Here is an 18735-nt window from a genome sequence, read left to right as displayed (position 1 = left end):
TATAGGTACACGTATATGTGTGTGTGTATATAGGTACACGTATATGTATGTGTGTATATAGGTACACGTATATGTATGTGTATATATAGGTATACGTATATGTATGTGTGTATATAAGTACACATATATGTATGTGTGTATATAGGTATACACACATACATATATGTATATGGAGGATGGAAGGATGGATGGACAGCTAGGTACATAGACAAATGCTCCGATAGACACTATCATTGAATCTGATCCTTCAGTTTTGAAGTAATTAGGCTTTTAAAACCTTAGGACAGGCCGGGCAGTGGTGGCGCACGCCTTTAATCCCAGCACTTGGGAGGCAGAGGCAGGTGGATTTCTGAGTTCGAGGCCAGCCTGGTCTACAGAGTGAGTTCCAGGACAGCCAAGGCTATACAGAGAGACCCTGTCTCAGGAAGAAAACAAAAAACAAAAAACAAAAAACAAAAAACAAAACAAACAAAAAAAATCTAGGATAGATTAACAAACATCTCCTAAAGGACAATGGATCATCTTCAGTGGGAAAAACAAGCACACGAAGTAATTGAATTTGGAGGAATTAGACCTCACATTCCACAGTGCAGCAGCCTAGCTGTAGCCCACGGTTCATATATTTCAAAGCAACTGGATGATGCAGAGGCCATGAAGCTTTCTACCTCACAGAGGTGACAGATGTGACAGCACCCACGTCACAGGTTGCATGCGTGTTATCACACCACACTCATGGATGCAGGTGATTATATGTGTCAACTAAAACTCTAAAGTAGGTGCAGCACTGCAGGGTATACACACACAGGCAATGCTTACATGGGGTTTTGGAGTAGAACTTTAAGCAAAAAGGGATGGCGGAGTCAGCCTCAGTCTGCCCATATAATTAACAGGAGCATCTAATCCTCAAAGATAACAGGCATGAAGCTTCCAGCTGACTCCCTGGGACCAAGAAGACAACTAGGCACTGAATAGTTGGAGTGATGGTGTTTATAAGCCACTCAGAACCCGCTGGGCATCACCTCCCCAAGAAGCCACCTCTGATGCAGTGGGAAGGACCCACACATTGCTCATCCTGTTCTCAGACATGCTCTGTGCCTCTTCTGAGGGTTTTACTAAGTCGTACATGGTTGCTTTGAACTGAATCTATGACTCAGGCAGGCCTTGAACTTATGATCCTCTCTAGCTTCCAAGCAGCTGGGATTATAGAGTTGTTGCCATGTCTGGGGGCCCCGTGCAGTTTAAATCTTCTTATAAGAGAGGTAGAAGGAGAACAGAGGAAAGGAGTGAAAAGAGAGGAAAGCGTGGTTTCTCCACCAAACAGAGTGCAAACGCATTGTGCCGCTGTGCCAGAGGAAGAAAGAAACGTGCCTATGCAGGAGCAGGTAGAGTTAGGGGTGCAAGTGGAGGCAGCCATGATTGAGAGGCCTGGGCGTGACCACTAGGAAAAGCCCTGGCTGTGTGAAGCTCTACCCCTAAGGATGCCTGTGTGACCACCTGTATTCTGCAGGAATGGAGGGCAGCCTGTGCTGCTTTGGCTAGGAGATGGAGGATGTTAAAGCCCTGGGTGTGTAGAGGCAAAAGTGGCCAGATCCTGTTACCTGGACTTCAGCGTTTTAATAGTTCTCTTCATTGAATCTAGATGCTCCAAATCTGCTGGTTCCACCCCCACCCCCACCCTAGGAGATGCAATGATCCAGAAAATGGGTTGCTGTATGAAGTTACAAGGTAGAACTTCAGCCAGAACAAGGCAGTGGTTCAGAAAACTGGTGAAGGTGTCACTGTGGGGGGCGCTAGGTGAGAGAAAGCTGTTTCCCTCATCGGACCTAAGGTGCTCTTTTTAACCCCGTAAATTGCCTGCACAGATTGCATCATCCCTCCTCCTCATTAACAAAGGCAAGGCAGAAAATGCAGGCTGTGAAGCAGCAGGCCTCAGAAACCTTCTGGAAGTTTCTGCATGTTTTAACCAACAAGGCTATTCATTAAACAGAGTTCATCTAAGTGGCAGCAGGACAGATCACAGGGCTGAGGTTCTGTGCACAGGAGAGGTGGCTGGGCTCCCCAGCCAGAAACACAGATGAATCTAGGCAGATTTAACTCAGCTCTGGGCAATCATTAGCCTGGTGATGGGCGCCTGCCAGGCACTGAGGCAGGTTGCAGGCTAAACCTCACTAGGCTGAAGAAAGATGAGGTAATTCCCCACTGCTGCTGGCCTGATAAAGTACCATCTGAGACTGGAATGGTGGCATGACCCTGGCACTCTGTGGGGGACCTCTGTGACTCTCACAGCGAGTTATGTTTCCTGACTAAGAGCACACAGCAAGTGTACAGAAGAGCTGGGATTGGTTAGTACTAGGAACCGAGTCTAGTGCTGCTTCCGTGGAACCCAGAGCCACCTCACATATGAGGGTTTGGTTTTTTTTTTTTTTTAGGTTTTATTGATATAAAACTCATGCCCTGTACAATCACGATGGTATGATATGTAACTAACCATCTTTAAGTGTTTTCGCAATATCAGAAGCATCATCACATAGGCAATTTCAGAATGGCTCATGGTAGCAGAGAAGCCCTGTGCTCTCTAGTGGCTACTCACTTTCTCCTGGCAACCACTCAGCTACTTCCTGTCCATATTAATTTCCCGTCATTTCATTTCTGGTTCCATTCATGACTGGCTTTGGATAACAATGGCCAGATTCACAGTGCATATCAGTACTGTGCTCCTTTTCACAGTCAGTAACATTCAGCAAGGATAGATCACAACTCTGGTTTGTTTGAGTCTTGATTTCAATATGTGAGTCAGACCAGGCTCAAATTCATAATTCTCCTGCTTCAGCACTAGTGTAGCCCACGGTGCCTGAATGAGAGACGACACTCTGTCCACGCATTGCTCGAGTGATGGTCATTTGTGTTCTTTCCAGTCTGGGTGTTATGGACCAAGCTGGATATCTGTGTACAAGCATTTGTGTGGACATAGTTTTCCTGCCTGTGAGTGGAATTTTAATGGTATGTAGGAAGGGGCAAGACAATCCAGAGATATGAAGGAAAAGAGAAAGACAGAACGATACCACATACCCCAAACTCTCACACACATTGTCCCAGGCACCCATAGGGAGTCATCCAGGCAGTCAAGGGTGAAAAGCTCCCCACAGAGAAACAACCCCCAAACAATGGAGAGACACACAGAGAAACAGACAAGAGAGCGAGATCTAGAGATATACATTACTATGGATGGACTGCAGCGCCCGGGTCCACAGGCCCTTCAGGGTCCTGGAATCCCATAGGGCTTTCTCTTTACCTCCATGGCCTCCCTGAAGCACTGAGGTACAGAGTCTGCAGGCTAGACTCTTTCCCAGGAAAGAATGGGGTCACTGAAATCTATGGGAGGCACAGGTGACTTGGGAAAACAAGCTGCTACCCTGATTTGATTCCTAGACTTTGGAGAAGCTGGCTTCAAAGCCCAAGCCCTTTACATGGCCAGTAGAGGTCCCCAAGAGGGAGCAGCCTCAGAGACAGGGGTAGGTAAGGTATGGAGGCAGCAGTGCTTGCTCTGCAAGTGCCAGACAGACCTCAGGATGCATCTGAACTTGGCTACTCCCCAGTTTGGGGACCCAAGGATGTGGTCTGTCTCTTTGAACCTTAGTTTCCCCATCTGAATGTAAGAACAACAAGGAAAACTGAAGGAGGGTGTTCGGAGGGCACAAACCTACCAGACATTAGACCCTGCCTCAACTTAAAGTGTGCAGGGGCACCAGGGACGTTTCCTGGGGCACCAGGGAATGTCAAGTGATGTCCTTCTGTCCCTACTGAGGGAGCGCACCCTGGCCATGTTCCATGGACCAAGTAAAACCAAACTGGGAAGACCAGGACAAGGAGAATCCATCTCTTAGGATCAGTGCCAGGCTCCTAGCCTTCCTTTGGCTGCCGGTTTACTTAGAGTAATACATTTCAGTTAGAGAATAGAATTGGGGCTTGGCTGAAACAAGTGGGTTCAGAGAACATCAAGTCCATCAGTCAAACATTCAGGAGGTGCTGAGCCACTAACAGTGCTGTGCTCATATCAATTCCCCCACTTTTTTTGAGGGGGAGGGGAAGAGGCCCAGGTGTGGCCATGCAAAGAAATGGGCAAATGTTAGTAGCAGGGTATTGTGGGACCCGAGATGTTAAGAACAGGGAACTCTCCACACAAAACTCTAGTCATCCCATGGTCATGCAAACCCTACCTACATGGGGTTGCTTTTTGAATAAGTGTAACCAGAGAGGCCACTAGAGAGCTTTCTGTGGTATTGGGACTTTAATTATGAGGGAGCATACCTTTGTACAAACTCATGCAACTGTGGACTTAAAAATCTGTGCCTTTTACTATTCATACATGAGAATTTCTGGGAAAATAAATCATCCAGTGACTTGTAGCACGATCCTTTGGCTTCCAGGAAGACCAAACCCAGCGTGTGCCTACAGAAGCACCGAGACCCAGACTAACCTCAGGGGCATCTTCATCCCGAGTGGTTTCTCTCTGCCGCCTCCTGGCTTGGGAGTCAGTATCCCGTAGGCTCTGTGCAGGGGCCTCTGAACTCCTGAGCAGACGTTTCCTGTCATCTTTCTAAAACCACAAAGGGGTGGAGAGAAGCCAGATGCTGAAGTCAATCAGTCTTGTCTAACCCCCTGAACTTTAGTCAACAAACCCCTACCCAGCAGTCACCTCTGCTCACCATGTGCCCTTCCTGTCCCCTTCGCCTACCAAGCATCTAGTAGAGTCCTTTAAAACTACCCAGGCCACCCAGATTATCTTTCTAAGAAATTCCCTAGGGTACATATTTCAGTTGTCCCTAAGACTCTAGGCAACACCGGGAGCAAAGCTTGCAGGATTTGTCAATTTCTGTTCTACACTTATTTCTGCAGCTTTGACAAAACATTCTGACAGAAGTAGCTGCTCCTGCATGCATTCATCTCTCTCTGCTCTAGACTGTGGTGTGACTAGCTGCTGTGGTGTGACTAGCTGCTGTGGTGTGACTAGCTGCTCTAGGTTCCTGCTTTGACTTCTGCACAGTGATGGACTGCCCTGTTCTAAAATACACCCTGCCCAGTTGCCTGCTGTCAGACTTGTCTCATCACAGCAACAGATAGGAAACCAGAACAGTAGCTGCCATCTCTTTGCATGGGATGTGCAGACGCTATTTGCCCTGCTGTTCTCAGTATAGCCACTGGGTGATTTTTAAAACAATGATCCTGGTTACCTTCAACAGAGGAGTGACTTCTACTGTGGACTACAAACAAGCAGTAGGTGTGTGACCTGAGACCCCACCACCAGGCAGTTGTCAGCACAGATACTGACAGGTTTCCTACGAGCTTGTTTGGGTGGGTGGGAGCACAGTCAGGCACTTCACTGTGCCCTCTCTCCTTGTCAAGTAAACGTCCCTATTGAAGCTGAGTGTCCGGCTTTCTGCAGTCATGTTTCCAGCTTTAGGAGACTGTGATCCTGAAACCCTGTCTAGCATTTCAAAGTACCAGAGGGCCATGATGTACCCAACACAGAAGGACCTTGTGAAAGAGGATCTGGCCCCAGCCAGAGTTCTCAGGCTCTTGGCTGTGAGTTCCAAAGAGAGAATTAACAATATGCAGCCAATGGAGTTTCTTTAAATAGACACAGGTCACTTTGAAGGTAGACTGATGGAAAGAGAGGCTCAAGAGACTTGACACAGTATTCCCCAGGCAAAGGCTTAGTGATCGTTCCTCTGTTGTGCTAGGCAAGTTTGAGGAACACAATTCTAATGGATAAGGAGAATAGGCAGCAGGTACAATTCTATTAGGGGGTTGACTTAGTTAGAAAGTGCTCGACATGGAGGCATGGACACAGTTGAACTTCTGGAACCCATGTCAAAAAGCCAGGTATGAGGGTGTGTGCTCTCAATCCAGTGCAGGGGAGGAGAACACAGGTGGACAGACAGCCTAGTCTGCTTGCCTAGGCCAGTGAGAGACTCTGTCTCCAAAAGGTGAGCAGTGTCTAAGGTTGACCTCTGGCCTTAGCATAGGCACACACATTCGAACAGGCATCTGTATACATACATGCACTTACATACACATGAACATGTATGTACACACACCCACACAGGAGTCAGCAGGGAGGTTCAGTATAAAGACAGTTGCCACCAAGGTTTATGACCTAAGGACTGTCTTCTGAACCCACATGGTGGGAGGACAGAAGTGATTTGAGGGGAACGTCTTCTGATCTCCATAAGCATGCTGTGTCATGTCTGCATGCTCAAAAACATGTGCCCTTTGAGACACATACACACATTGAGAGACAGAGACAGAAAGACAGACAGAGCAGGACAGACAGACAGACACACACACACAGAGAAAGACAGAGAGAGAGAGAGAGAGAGAGAGAGAGAGAGAGAGAGAGAGAGAGGAGAGAGAGAGAATTGCATTTTTGCCTTGGTGAATGGGTTCATTTAATGAGCCAGGACTATGATTCAGTATCCACAGGTTGCCCAGTCTTGTTGCAGACCCTGAGAAGAAGCCTCTTAGACGAAGTTTGTTTGAGAAGAGACTTAAAGGAGGGAGAAAGCCTATGAGGTCCCGAGAGAAGGGTGTGCAAAGAGTCTGACACAGAGACAGGCCTGGTGGTGTCAGATGTTCAGGAAGCCCACCAATGTGCCTGGGGCAGGGTGAGTCTCTGGGCAGAAAGGACAGATGACATAGCACAAAATTCCAGGATGCTTGCTTTAGCAATTGCTGACTGTATTAGGAACTGAGACACCCAGAGTCAGAAGCAATTTCTACTTCCACACTTAGAAATGGCCAGGAGGCCAAGGGTCACAAGTGACTTAAGGACAAACACTAACAAGAAGGGAAAACCCCCCAAACAATCTGCAGAGGGCCGAGGAAACACAAGACAACCGTCAATTACAGTGTCCTCAGAGAGAGGAGAGAGAGCGTCTACTCACGAACAGGCAGTTTAGGATCAAAACAGAGGACTTGGGGAATAGAAAAGAATACCCAAAAATGAAAACATGAATTATAAGAATAAAACTGAACAAACCCTCCCAGCCTTGTTACATATGGGACCAGCCTGCCTGCAGGGCTTCCCGGCCCAGCTGCAGCAGTGCATCTCTGTGCAGGTCATGGGGGGCTCAGGCAGGTGACCCGCCACATCCCGCTGCTGGCCAGCTCTGTGCCTCTGAACCCTTTCCCGCTTATACATATATCCCTGATTCTATCTCTATCTCTATCTATATATCACACACACGCTCCATCCAAGAGTTCAAGACTGCTCACACTTGTAGCTGACTAGCACAAAGGGTTACACATCAAAAGACTTGGCAATGGAGAAAAAGAAGGAAAGAAGTGAGAGACCAAGAAAAACAATCCTCAGCCAAGCATGTTTCTTGCTGGAGAAAGGCAATTCCCCTGCACAACAGAGGAAATCTGGAAGAAGTCAGAGCTGCCAGACCCCAGTGTGTTCAGTGGGTCTTTCCACAACTGATAGATGTCTGCTCCTCTGTGCCAGGAGTCTCTCTGAGCATCCCACGTCATTAACATAGTTGCCAGTTAGAGCATTACTTATTACCTCACCCCCTTGTTGCATTGCTAGGCTCCTTAACCCTTTGCTTTACTTTCCTTATCTGCAAAATGAGGGCACACATGGAGTTGCTTGGAGAGTTCAGAGCCTAGGGCTGACGTCTAGGCTCAGTGCCTGGAACAGACACCTCTCATGAAATGCTAGCCTCTTTCTGCTCCACCACAGCACCCACCTGGTTGGGTTCTACCCAAATGCTGACTGGAAATGTCTTTCCTGTTCACTAAGGTGGCATTCAAGGTCCCAGACCAGTTAGCCTTGGCAGAAAGTCAGGGGATATCTGGCAGCTCCAAAGCAAGAAAGATGGAGTGGGCATTGGTGTGCACACACGAAGCTTCCTCCGTCCCTATACTGAACCGGGCGCATCTGCTGGGATCATGTCCAATCTTCTAACTACACCCGAGGGCACTGGGGCCAAGAAGGGCTTTTGGTGACTCTCTTTCTGCGGACCCCAGGCCAAAGATCCCGCCACTCACTCCATCCCCTTCCTCAGAAAGCCCTGACCCTGATTATCCTACAGCAGAAGGTTGCACACACTCTCAGTCAAGAGATGCGAAGCTGGGGTTCAGGGAATGCAGCCCAGGACGCCATGGGAGGAGGAGGGCGCTCGATTCTCTCGGCCGCGCTGGGACCCACCTGGAGCCGCGCGCGGAAGCGGCTCGCGCGACAGCCGAGCCACAGGCCAAGGCCCAGGCCGAGTACTGCGCCCAGGAGCACTGCGGGGACCAGTAGTGTAGGCGCCGCCTGCAGGGCTTCCCGGCCCAGCTCCAGCCGTGCATCTCTCGTGCAGGTCATGGGGGGCTGGGGCAGATGACCCGCCGCATCCCGCCGCCGGCCAGCTCAGCGCCTCTGAACCTTTTCCCGCTGCGCCCGAGCCGGGAGGAGCTTGGACTCGTCGCTCCAAACTTTCAGCCTTTCCGGGCCATCGCTACCGTGCACTGAGCATGCGCAGCCGAGGCGCGCCTTCCAGCCGGAGGACCCCAAATGCAAGAGCAAAGGAGCACCCCTCCTCCGGGACAACGCTTGCTTCTGTGGTCACTGATTGCCCAGGCTGGCCCGAGTCCTGAGCTGGCGGCCAGATTAACCCCAGCGGCACCGCAAGGTTGCTGTAGACTATCCAGTCCGACTTCTGCGCCGCTCCTCGGGCAAGTCAGTCTTCCCTAGGGGAGGATCCTCACCCGATTGATGGAACGCTCCTTTCGAACACTCCTTTAAATCATGTTTCCTCCCGGAGAAAGATTCTTCTCTAAGAGAATGTGTGGAGCGAATGTTACATTCTGGCCTCTCTAGAGTCCAGACCTCTCTTCATTTTGTCGTTCACAGTTCCACGTGGGCAGGATGGGAGCCAGCACTTCAGCCTCTCCAAAGAAACTGTCAGGGGAGATGCCTTATTCAAGGTCTGCAAGCTCAGAAGAAGTTGGCAGTGTCTGTCTGCTCACACCTGTGGCTTCAGGCCACGCACTTGTTAAGACCTTCCTGTTTCCTCGGGGCATCTCTGGGAACTCGAACATCTTCCTGGTCATAGCCTCAGGTTGCAACTTAGTGTCGGTGGGATGCCTGAGCTTTAAAAACACACAAGGTCAGGCAGTGGCAGACAGCTTATATCTCCCGATCACTCAAGTTATTCAGGAGGTAGAGGCAGATTACCTGGCTCATCTCAAGGGGTTGGAGTGGGGGGTGTTGTTGGTGAGGAAGAATCCATTAAAAATAAACGCTGCATATGTTTTGCCCTCTAAAGTCACTTGTTAATATGGCCTGTAACACTGCTCCAAGGATGCCTGGCAGTTCTCAAGGGTGCAGTATTTGGAGTGAGAGGCTCGGTCAAGGACTCTCTAAGGCCTGCAAACTCATGGCCTTGTCAAAGTCAGGTCAAGGAAGGTGTGTGTGTGTGTGATTGGAGGTTGGAGAGGCTGACACAGGGCTCTCTGGGGCTGCCCAGCAGCACAGTTCACAGAAGATCCTGTCCCTGGGTAAGGGACATTTCCAGAGCCCAAAAGGCAGACTATCGCCTCCCCCAGCTCCTCCCTCTGGGCACTCAGGAGAGCCCTAACCCCGGGGACTTTCTGCCCCAGCTTACTCATTGGCCAAGTGGTGGCTTCACTGTTGATGGGGAGGCTGGGTGGGCCCAGGAAGATCCCCAGCCCGGATTCAGAAAGCGGGTGTTCCTGCTGAGACTTCCCCTTGCTCCCTGTGCTGTGACCTTTCTAATGTCTCTCAGGTTTCTCACTTTGCTGAGGTGGTCTGAGGAGAGTCAGTGTCTCTGGGAATTCCTAGTGCTAGGACTGAGCTGAGATCTAGAGAGCCACTGGGCACTAGTAGAGGCTCTTGTCACCCTCGGGGAAGGAGAGCAGCGGGGGTGATTTAGGGTGAGGCACAGCAAACGGAGGAGCTGCGCAGCTCCCTCCTACGCAGCTCACGGCCTCCAAACTCCAGATGCCAGTGTTCCAGAAAACTTTCCAGGCGGTTCGCACTGAGCATGCTCCGAGGCGGGGCGGTCCCGGGGTCCGGAAGCTCTGTGACTCTGCGGGGCCTGTGTGGGGTCTGCAGCCACCAGATGGGGGCGACGGGTCCCACGGGTGCTGGGGAACGAACCACGTGGGTGCTGGCTGGGAATATCCTGGCGGCGGCCTTGGTACTGGGCGCGGGTCCGCGTGCACTTCCACACTCCTTCCCTGCCCTGGGCCCAGGGTCGCCATCCCGGCCCGGCCCAGCAGGACCCCGGGCAAGCTCGCAGGTAAGGAGAGCAGCCGCCTGTGTCTGTCTCCATCCCTTGAAAGAGTCCCGCCCTATGGGGTTGTACAAGATCAAGTGGAGGGAGAGGCTGAACTTTCTGCTTGGTGGTGCTTGGTGTTCTGCATGTACCTGTACCACGGAATTCCAGAGCCGGTGAAGCCTCAGGCTTGGTAGTCACAGGCTTGGTTCGAATCCAGATCTGCACCTTAGAAGTTACAGGTCTGAGGGCAAATCACTTCTTATGTCTTCCTTTCTCAGGCCACTGGGACCCAAGACATCTGAAGTCACCGTATGCAGGTTAGGTTAGTTAATATATATAGGGGATAATGTGGTGAGAGAGCTCGAAAGACTGGGTAGGTTTGTACCTGCTTCCAATCTCCTGGGTGGAGTAGGCCACTGGCCTCACAGGGTCCCCACTGCCCCATAAGCCCCTCCCTATCTGCAAGTTAGTTCAAAACCCTCCTGCCTTCTCAGGAGCGGCTTACACACTCTCCTCTCTGCTTTCTGCTAGCTCTTTGGGTCAGCTGTCACTTACCTCTGGTTCTTGGCCACCCTTCCACTCGGTCTCCACCCACCACTCTTAATTTGTATCTTATCTTCTGCTGGTCAGCTTTACCTGTCAGCTTAATGACCTGGGAAGGCTGTCTCGGTGAGGGACTGCTTAGATCAAATCAGCCGGTGGACAGGGCCTGGGGTGGAGGTGGAGGTGGAGGGTTATCTTGATGTGGAAGAGCCAGCCCACTGTGGGCAGTGCCATTTCCTGGGCAGGGGGCCTTGACTTGTGTAAGAGTAGAGAAAGCAAGCTGAGTACTAGGCCTGCATGCATTTATTGTTCTCTGCTCTTAGTTGTGGTTGTGATGTGACCAGCTGCTTTAAGCTCTTGCCTTTTGGCTTCCAGGCAAGAATAGGTTCTAATATGAAATTGCAAGCAAAAATAAATCTCTTTCTCCTGTAAGCTGCTTTTTGTCACAGTGTTCTATCACAACAGCAGAAATGAAATACAGCATCTCTTAATCATACCCTGGGGATCACATCTCTGCTCACCAATCCCTGCTTCCTACAACCATGGCCTGGGAGCAAATCCACCTTCTGTTCCCAGGAGGGCCCTGGCTAGTGGTATGGCTTGTTGGCAGTGGCTCTATCTCCTGCCCACTCACTACCTGTAGACCCAAGGATTTGCACAAGGCAACTCTTGCTGCAAAGACTTAGTGCTTTAAGGGCGATTCTGTTTCTTTTCTGTCACTTGCTGTCTTAGGTTGTCACTGTCCATGGATTGTGCTTTAAGCCCAGTGATTGGCATTTTCATGGAGTCCTTTCCCTTACTCCTCCTGGGGAGGTGGGATAAGAGTGGCCCATTTGCAGAGAACAAAAATCAAGGCCCTTGAAAGCTGCTCTGACCCTGGCCTGTTCTCTTGCTGTGGCCCCCACATCCAGAGCCCAATCACGGGTTTCAGATTTTTTTTGAACATCTTCCCCCTTCAGGAAGCACAGTGTTCTGGTAGACACTTGACCCTGTCAGGATCAGGTGTGGGGTCTGGAGGAGTGTAACTCTTTTAAAGAAGTCACAATATGTTTTGGGAAGTCCTCAAAGCCATCCAGAACCAGAGCACTTAACTGTTCTGGGTCACTCTGTCCTTGTTGGAGCCTGGACTGAACACCAGTGTCCAGGGAGCCTTGGTGCTCCAACTGACTGGTTGCTTGAGTCCTGTTCACAGAGTCAGCACGTCCTTACCAACCTGGGGCTGTTATAGACAGTCCTTCTGTGAGCCGGGCCCTGGATATTCCTGCTTTGGCCACTTATCTCTGTGAGGCCGGGGTCTAGTCACAGCCCCTAGGGCCTCAGTTCTGAACAGGAATGGAAAGACACTCTCTGAACACTCTACTAAAGGTTCTTATCAGATGCTCCATCTATGGTTGTCCAAGTCTTCACTGGTCTGTCTTTCTGCTTCCTCCTCTCAATATGTAGGTTTAAGAGTCATGTTCTTTATGTGGGGTTGGAGAGATAAATTCTCAACTGCCTGATGATTAAACACTTTGAGAGTTATCTTAGGGTTTTATTGCTGTGAAGAGACACCATGACCATGGCAATTCTTATAAGGGACAACATTTAATTGGGGTGGCTTACAGTTCAGAGGTTTAATTCATAATCATCACAGTGGGAAGCATGGCGGCATGCAGGTAGACATGGTGCTGGAGAGAGAACTGAGATTTCCATATCTGGGTTAGCAGACAACAGGAAGAGAAAGTGCTACTTGACCTGTTTTGAGCATCTGAAACCTCAAGGCCCACCCACAGTGACACACTTCCTCAAACAAGGCCTTGTTTACTCCAACAAGGACACACCTAACAGTGCCACTTTCTATGAGCCCATGGGGGCCATTTTCATTCAAACCACCACAAGTGGAATGAAGGAATTGTCAGGGCTGCAAGAGGAAGACAGACAGATGGAAAGGCCACAGAATGCAGACATTTGGGATGACAAGTAGAAAGGGCCCCATGGGAAGAATCCTCATGGGTGTGACCCAGATAGGAGGGCATTGACTTGATTGTCTTTGGCCCAAGGACACCTAGGAATCCTTGATTAGACCTTGACTTCCTGGCATGGGCTAGCTGGCTGCCTCCTGGGTGGATGTGATCTACTGGGCAGATCTTTTATTTCTTCCCTAGATATACACAGAGATCAGGTTGCTACTCTAGTGGTTCTAACAGTGGGCTCCAGGAACCTGGGGTTCTTGAACCTTTCCAGGGGTCCACGGAGTCAGGGTTTTCCACTCATTTTCTCAGAAGTCACATAGCATGGGAGAGTTCACACAGAGGCAGATTTGAGAATTCAGATGTATCTGTTAATTCAGACACAGGTGACGTTTTGAAAGTTTAAAATTATGCCATTGTGACTTTTTCTTTTAATTTGAGAGTGCTAGTGATTTTCATAAAATCTCCTAGCTATATGACTACAGGATTCTTATTCTTATTTTAAAACTGGATAGTTGGCTATTCTGCTTGTTTATAAATACAGTGTTTCTGTGGTGCAGGAGAAATGGAGTAAATACTGACAAATGGATTCCATACAAGCTGAAGTTCTTCAGTCCTTTCTAATGGTGTGTAAAGAATCATGAAGACAACAAGTTTGGGAGCCACTATTTGCTTGCAATCCTTGTCTGATTCCCTAGGGTTTGAGGATGAAACAAGCAAGTTCCTCGTTGAAAGCTAAGTGTGTGTCTCAGAAGGAGACTTGTTCCACATATTCATAGTTTTACTTAAAATATGATGGAATGATTCAGGTTGGCTGAGATTCTAAACTGAACGCACTGTGTGTGTCCTAGGGAGGAGGAAAGAAGGGGAGAAGAAATGGAGCTAGGAAGAGTGAGGCAGGGAAGGGAGAGACCCCAAATTGTAGCTGTGATACATCATATATTACACTGCCTTTTCTGCTTCCATGTTGTTACACTGTATCTTTGTTGTCACACAGTATTTTTGTTGCCTGTTGTTACACTATATCCTTGTTGTAATTACGGTCTCTTTGCTGTTAGTTATATTGTACCTTTATTGTCATTACACTGAATCTTTGTTGATACATTGTATCTTGATTGTTAACACATTGTATTTTTGTTGTCACACTATCTTTGTTATTGTTATACTGTATCTTGTTGCTACACTGTATCTTTGTTCTGTGTTGTTGCACTGTATCTTAGTTGAGCGTTTTTTATTTATTACTGTGATAAAAAGACCGTGACCAGAAGCAGCTTGAGCAAAGGGTTTATTTGGCTTATTCTTCTACATCATAGTCCACTGCTGAAGGAAGTTAGGACAGGAATTCAAGTAGGGCTGGAACTTGGAGGCAGGAGCTGATGGAGAGGCCATGGAAGGGTGCTTCTTATTGGCTTGCTCAACACTGGTTTGCTCAGCCTGATTTCTTACAGTGCTCAGGACCATCAGCCAAGGGTGGTGCCACCGATATTTCCTACAGCTGGATCTTATGGAAGCATCTTTTAAATTGAGACTCCCTCCTATCTGATGACTCTAGCTTGTGTCAAGTTGACATAAAACTAGCCAGCATACACCAGGTCTTTGTCATTGTTGCTACTTCACATTGTTGGTTTTCTACATTGTATCTTTGTTGTGGTGGTTGTTACATGGTTGTTACATGTAGTTTCAGATTGTTTTGTCTCTGTGTGAAGGGAAATCATCCTCAGATCCTTATTGAGTCTTGTGGAAAAGAATAGGGGTCTCTGGAGCTTTTTAGCTCCTACCTGTTCTTTAGTGGCTGGAGCCTTTCAGGACTCAGTGCTCACCTGTCTCCTCTCTGAACTGGTATGACCTTGGCCATCCAGCCCCCTGACAAGCCCAAATTCTGTTCTTCAGCAGAGCCTTCGCTGACCTGCTGGATGGACCTGTCTATCTGTCAGTTCATGGGCTGGGCACTGAGCTGAGTCAGAGTGAACATCCCCTCCCAGGCCTAAACTTGCACACTCCATCTTTTGGGGCCACACTGCCTATCTTTGGTCCTCACCTTGGCCTTGGTTATCTCTTTCTATGTCCCACATTCCCTCTACTGGCAGGTTCTCTGTTTCCAAACATGCTACCAGTTTTCACTATAAGGATGTCTTTAGTCTCATTATCATCTATATCTTGCAAGGACCTCCCTACCCCTGCCCTTGCTGACCGTTCTATTCCATTTAGAAAAGCCTCCTCTTGACTCCTTTTGTCAGTGCTCCTAGAAGAAACCAAATCTCTAGCCTGACCTGAAAGTCTCCGGATTAATCCTTACTACACTCCCTCAACTCCTGTGTATGTCCTAAGTTTCTCTGTGCGTGTACTTGGCCTCTGTGCAGTTCCTTGAAGATTCTAGGCATCTTCCCACCTTGCGGCCTTTGTACATGCTGCTCTTCTGCCTGATGTCTCCTCCCCGTCTGATTCCCGTAGCCCCTCCACTCCTTCTTCAAGCTGTCATGGAATCACAGAAACCTTCCCATAGTAATCAAGAGCTTCGACTCTCATGGGGATGTGCTCACCTGCCATCCCAGCACTTGGGAGATCAGATTAGGAGGATCAGGGGTTTGTTATCCTCAGTTTAAAGTGAATTCAAGGTCAACCTGAGCTACATGAGCTCCTGTCTCAAACAAAACAAAACAAACAAATAAAAAAACACAAAAACAACAATCAACCAAACAGAAAAGAAGCCTTATTACTCTGTCCCTCTGTCACCCTTTATTCCTCTCCACAAGTGTGCTGGCTAGTTTTAACTACCAACTTATCACAACTTAGAGTCACCTAAGAAGGAATTGAGTCTCTCTACATCAGGGTGGCCTTTGGGACATCTGAGGGGAATTGTCTTGGTTGTTAAGGTGGAAAGATGCTCTGTGAATGAGGGTGATACTAGTTCGTGGGCTGGGTACTGAGCTGAGTCAGAGTGAACAGAGCTGGCTGAGCGGCAGCAGCAGGTGACTTGAGTGAACTCAGTTCTCTATCCTCCTGATTGTGATGTGACTGGAATAGCTGCTTGGGGCTCCTGCGTTGACTTCTCTGAAGTGATACATTGTAACCTGGAGTTCATTGTAAGCCAGACAAACCCTTCCCTCTCATGCTTTCCTTCAAGACGTTCATCGCAGCAAGCCCCTCTTACTATTTTCTAGTATTCTGTTTATATAGTGAAGTTATACAAGTAGTGTATTGTATGCAGGGAACAAAAAGATATAAATTATATAATATAAACAATGCTATTTATAAATGTGTTGCATATTGTAGTCTTGCACTTTTCGTAAGTCCCATGAGGACATATTTGGTGGTTTCTCAGAGCAGCTAACCGCAGGCGTCTGCTGTGTGTCTTTTATACTTAGATCCCACCTAGATCCTGTCTGTAGCAATCACCAAATCTCAATACCTTTACTTCTAGTACTGATACTCAGTCCAATGTTCTTTGGTTGCACAGGGGTGATTTTTGTAGTTCCCAATGAAGAGCATTGCAGTGATGATGATGGTGATGGCACAGCAGTCACAGACATGGGAAGAGCCCACTCACTCCCTGGGTCACTGTATGCACAGTCCTATGATAACGGCTCTGTGTACATTGTTCAGTTTAATTCTTCAAAACATGACACGGAAGGTGTGATTTGCCTTCCCCCGTGTTACGGAGACTGTGGTCATGATGTGTGCGGTTGCAGGTAGCATGCTCAATAGACCTGGCACCCTAGGCTTTTGCTCACAGAGGCTTAGTTCCATAAGGAAGTGCTTTGTGGACCTGAACATAGAGGCTCAGGACTAAGTGGGCTTCTGTCCCTTCCTGTTGCTCAGCTACCTGGGTGCATGGGTTGCTAGCTCCACGTGGCTATTTAAATGTGAAATACAAAGTGTACTTAAGGCTGCCTGTGACTGGAGGTGGCTGAGACAACTTTATTAAGCTCAGTCCTGTGCAAAGTCCCTGTGGTGCCAGTGAATGGTAAGAAGAAAGAGTGGGGTTGGTGTGGGAACTGAGTGTTCAAGTCAGCCATTCATTAAGGAGGGCCCTCCAGGGCTAGGCTCTGTCATGAGAATATGATACACCAAGATCAGTCCCCATTCTGGAGGGCCCTGCATTCTCTCAGCTGGAGTAAGAGAGTAAGTAGTGGTGTTGCTGGGTATTTGGTATAGCAGTGGGGGTTGTGGATCCACACAAAACAGGAAGCATAAACAGTGGCCGATGTGGCAGGAACTGTCCACAGGTGCCAAGAATGTGTTTAGGGGGCTGCTAGACAGGTAGAGGCCCATGTGGAATGCAAAGAGGAGCTTTCTGGTGAGGCTCTTCTGTTGAGTAAGTGGGGAGCATGGATGGGTTTGGTTTCAGGTTGCCCCAAGTACCATGTTCTGATACAGAAATAGCCTTATGACATAATAGTGGCCTTTCTGGGAAGGACAAAGCAGTGCGGACATCTGACTGACAGGTTATAGCAAAGGGGGGGGGTCTCACATGCTGTCTGATGACATTCTTAGCTTTGGGGTTGGTGAAGCTAGAGATCTGCTAAGTCAGTACTTTCCAGAAGGTTTTACACGGCAGTCATAGGATGTTAGGTCAGACAGAGAGAGGGGAATGAATTGGCTATTCAGGAGGCTAATGATTGTCCCAGATCATTTGAATCTGGACTTGCAATATCCCAACTCTCCACAATCAGAGAGATGCAGATGGATCAGTCAGTTTTGTAGAATCCTTGGCACAGATTGGCTTCTCCCTCTGCCCCCAGGGAACTTCAGTGCCATGTAGCACTGGAGAGTGAGTGCATAGGTTAGGAAGGCTGCCCTGATAAAGTCCTAGATAGAAAGGAACAAGATAATGTGAATGGGAAGAGAGGCCACTGATGTTCTAAAATGACAGAGTTTGAATTGCATCTCCAAGCTTTTGACTGTGGTCTCTTAAGTCATCCCCAAGAAGACTTCATCCCAGCATTCCTTCCACCTCATGTCTGAGCCCATTACAGCCAAGTTGGTACCCGTTACCCAGTCCATAGATACATCAGAGCGTTCAGAGATTTATTGTAGCATCTTGCACTGGCTCCTTCTTGATAAGTCACTTAGACACAGGTATTCTGTTACAGTAGCATGGAAGGACTCAGACACTCACCTGGTGGTAGCTACCAGAACTAGACCTTCCCTTGGGTCCGCTCAGTTCTGCTACATACCCGCTTGTTCTAGTGCAGAGCACCCAGCGAGCGAAGGGGATGAGTGCAGCACAAGCAGGACCATTACCAGCACAAACTAAAGTCTGAGCCCCTGGTTACCCTGGTCTAGAAGCCTAGTATGGATGGAAGAGAGGGCTGCTGTGAGGTTCGCTCACATCATTACTTGCTATGTGTGGTACAGGACCTGTCACACTGAGGAGATCCATCCAGGACTGTTCTTTCTCCTCTTCCTCCTCTTCCTCTTTCCCCCCTCCTCCCCCTCCCCCTCCTCCTCCTTCTCCACCACCACCACCACACACCACATGCTGGGAAGAACTAGAACTTTCTAGGGCCCAGTGGAGTACACAGGTTCAACTGGACTCAACTGGAACCAGATTTCACCTCTCAATTTGGGCTAAGCAGGCTTCCTGGAAGTTTTGAGATGGTCACCTTTCAGAGAGGGATTTGTGGTTCAGAGAGGCTGAGTGACTTGTCCAATGACACACAGTAAATAAATGGTTCTATCTAGAACACAGCTCTCTGGACTTCATATCCTGGCAATTATCTCCCAGTCTGATAACTGGCTGCATCAGGCCCAGATCAGAATAAATTGTGATTCATGTTGAGACTTCTCCTTCTTCCCAGGCTTTGATTTATGATCCTTTAACACTATTTAAATGAAATATGTCAAGTTCCTGAAAACTGTGATCAGCAGGAATAATCCCTGTGGTATCCTTTAAAGACTTTCTCATCTTACATTTCCACCAGACAGGTGGAACATGAAGTTTTTCTCACTTT

At 48.6% G+C, this 18735-nt stretch overlaps 2 protein-coding genes across 2 annotated transcripts in view; one reads left to right on the top strand and one right to left on the bottom strand.

Annotated features, from left to right (window-relative positions):
• Evc (EvC ciliary complex subunit 1) overlaps window positions 1–8371 on the bottom strand; it is a 41027-nt gene extending 32656 nt beyond the window's left edge. The window contains exons 1-2 of the mRNA XM_028758223.1: window positions 8213–8371; window positions 4478–4597 (exon numbers count right to left, since the gene is read on the bottom strand). Of these exons, the coding sequence (XP_028614056.1) occupies window positions 4478–4597; window positions 8213–8371 (279 nt within the window). The remainder of the gene's footprint in view (window positions 1–4477; window positions 4598–8212) is intronic.
• A 1759-nt stretch (window positions 8372–10130) lies between these two features.
• The window catches only part of Evc2 (EvC ciliary complex subunit 2), a 95561-nt gene continuing 86956 nt past the window's right edge, over window positions 10131–18735 (top strand). The window contains exon 1 of the mRNA XM_028758207.1: window positions 10131–10310. Within this exon, the coding sequence (XP_028614040.1) occupies window positions 10131–10310 (180 nt within the window). The remainder of the gene's footprint in view (window positions 10311–18735) is intronic.

The sequence above is a fragment of the Grammomys surdaster genome, unplaced genomic scaffold, assembly GCF_004785775.1.
Source record: "Grammomys surdaster isolate TR1022 unplaced genomic scaffold, NIH_TR_1.0 126187, whole genome shotgun sequence".
Classification (NCBI taxonomy): Eukaryota; Metazoa; Chordata; class Mammalia; order Rodentia; family Muridae; genus Grammomys; species Grammomys surdaster.
The sequence above is the reverse complement of the archived record's forward strand: the minus strand, read 5'-3'. Positions and strand labels throughout refer to the sequence as shown.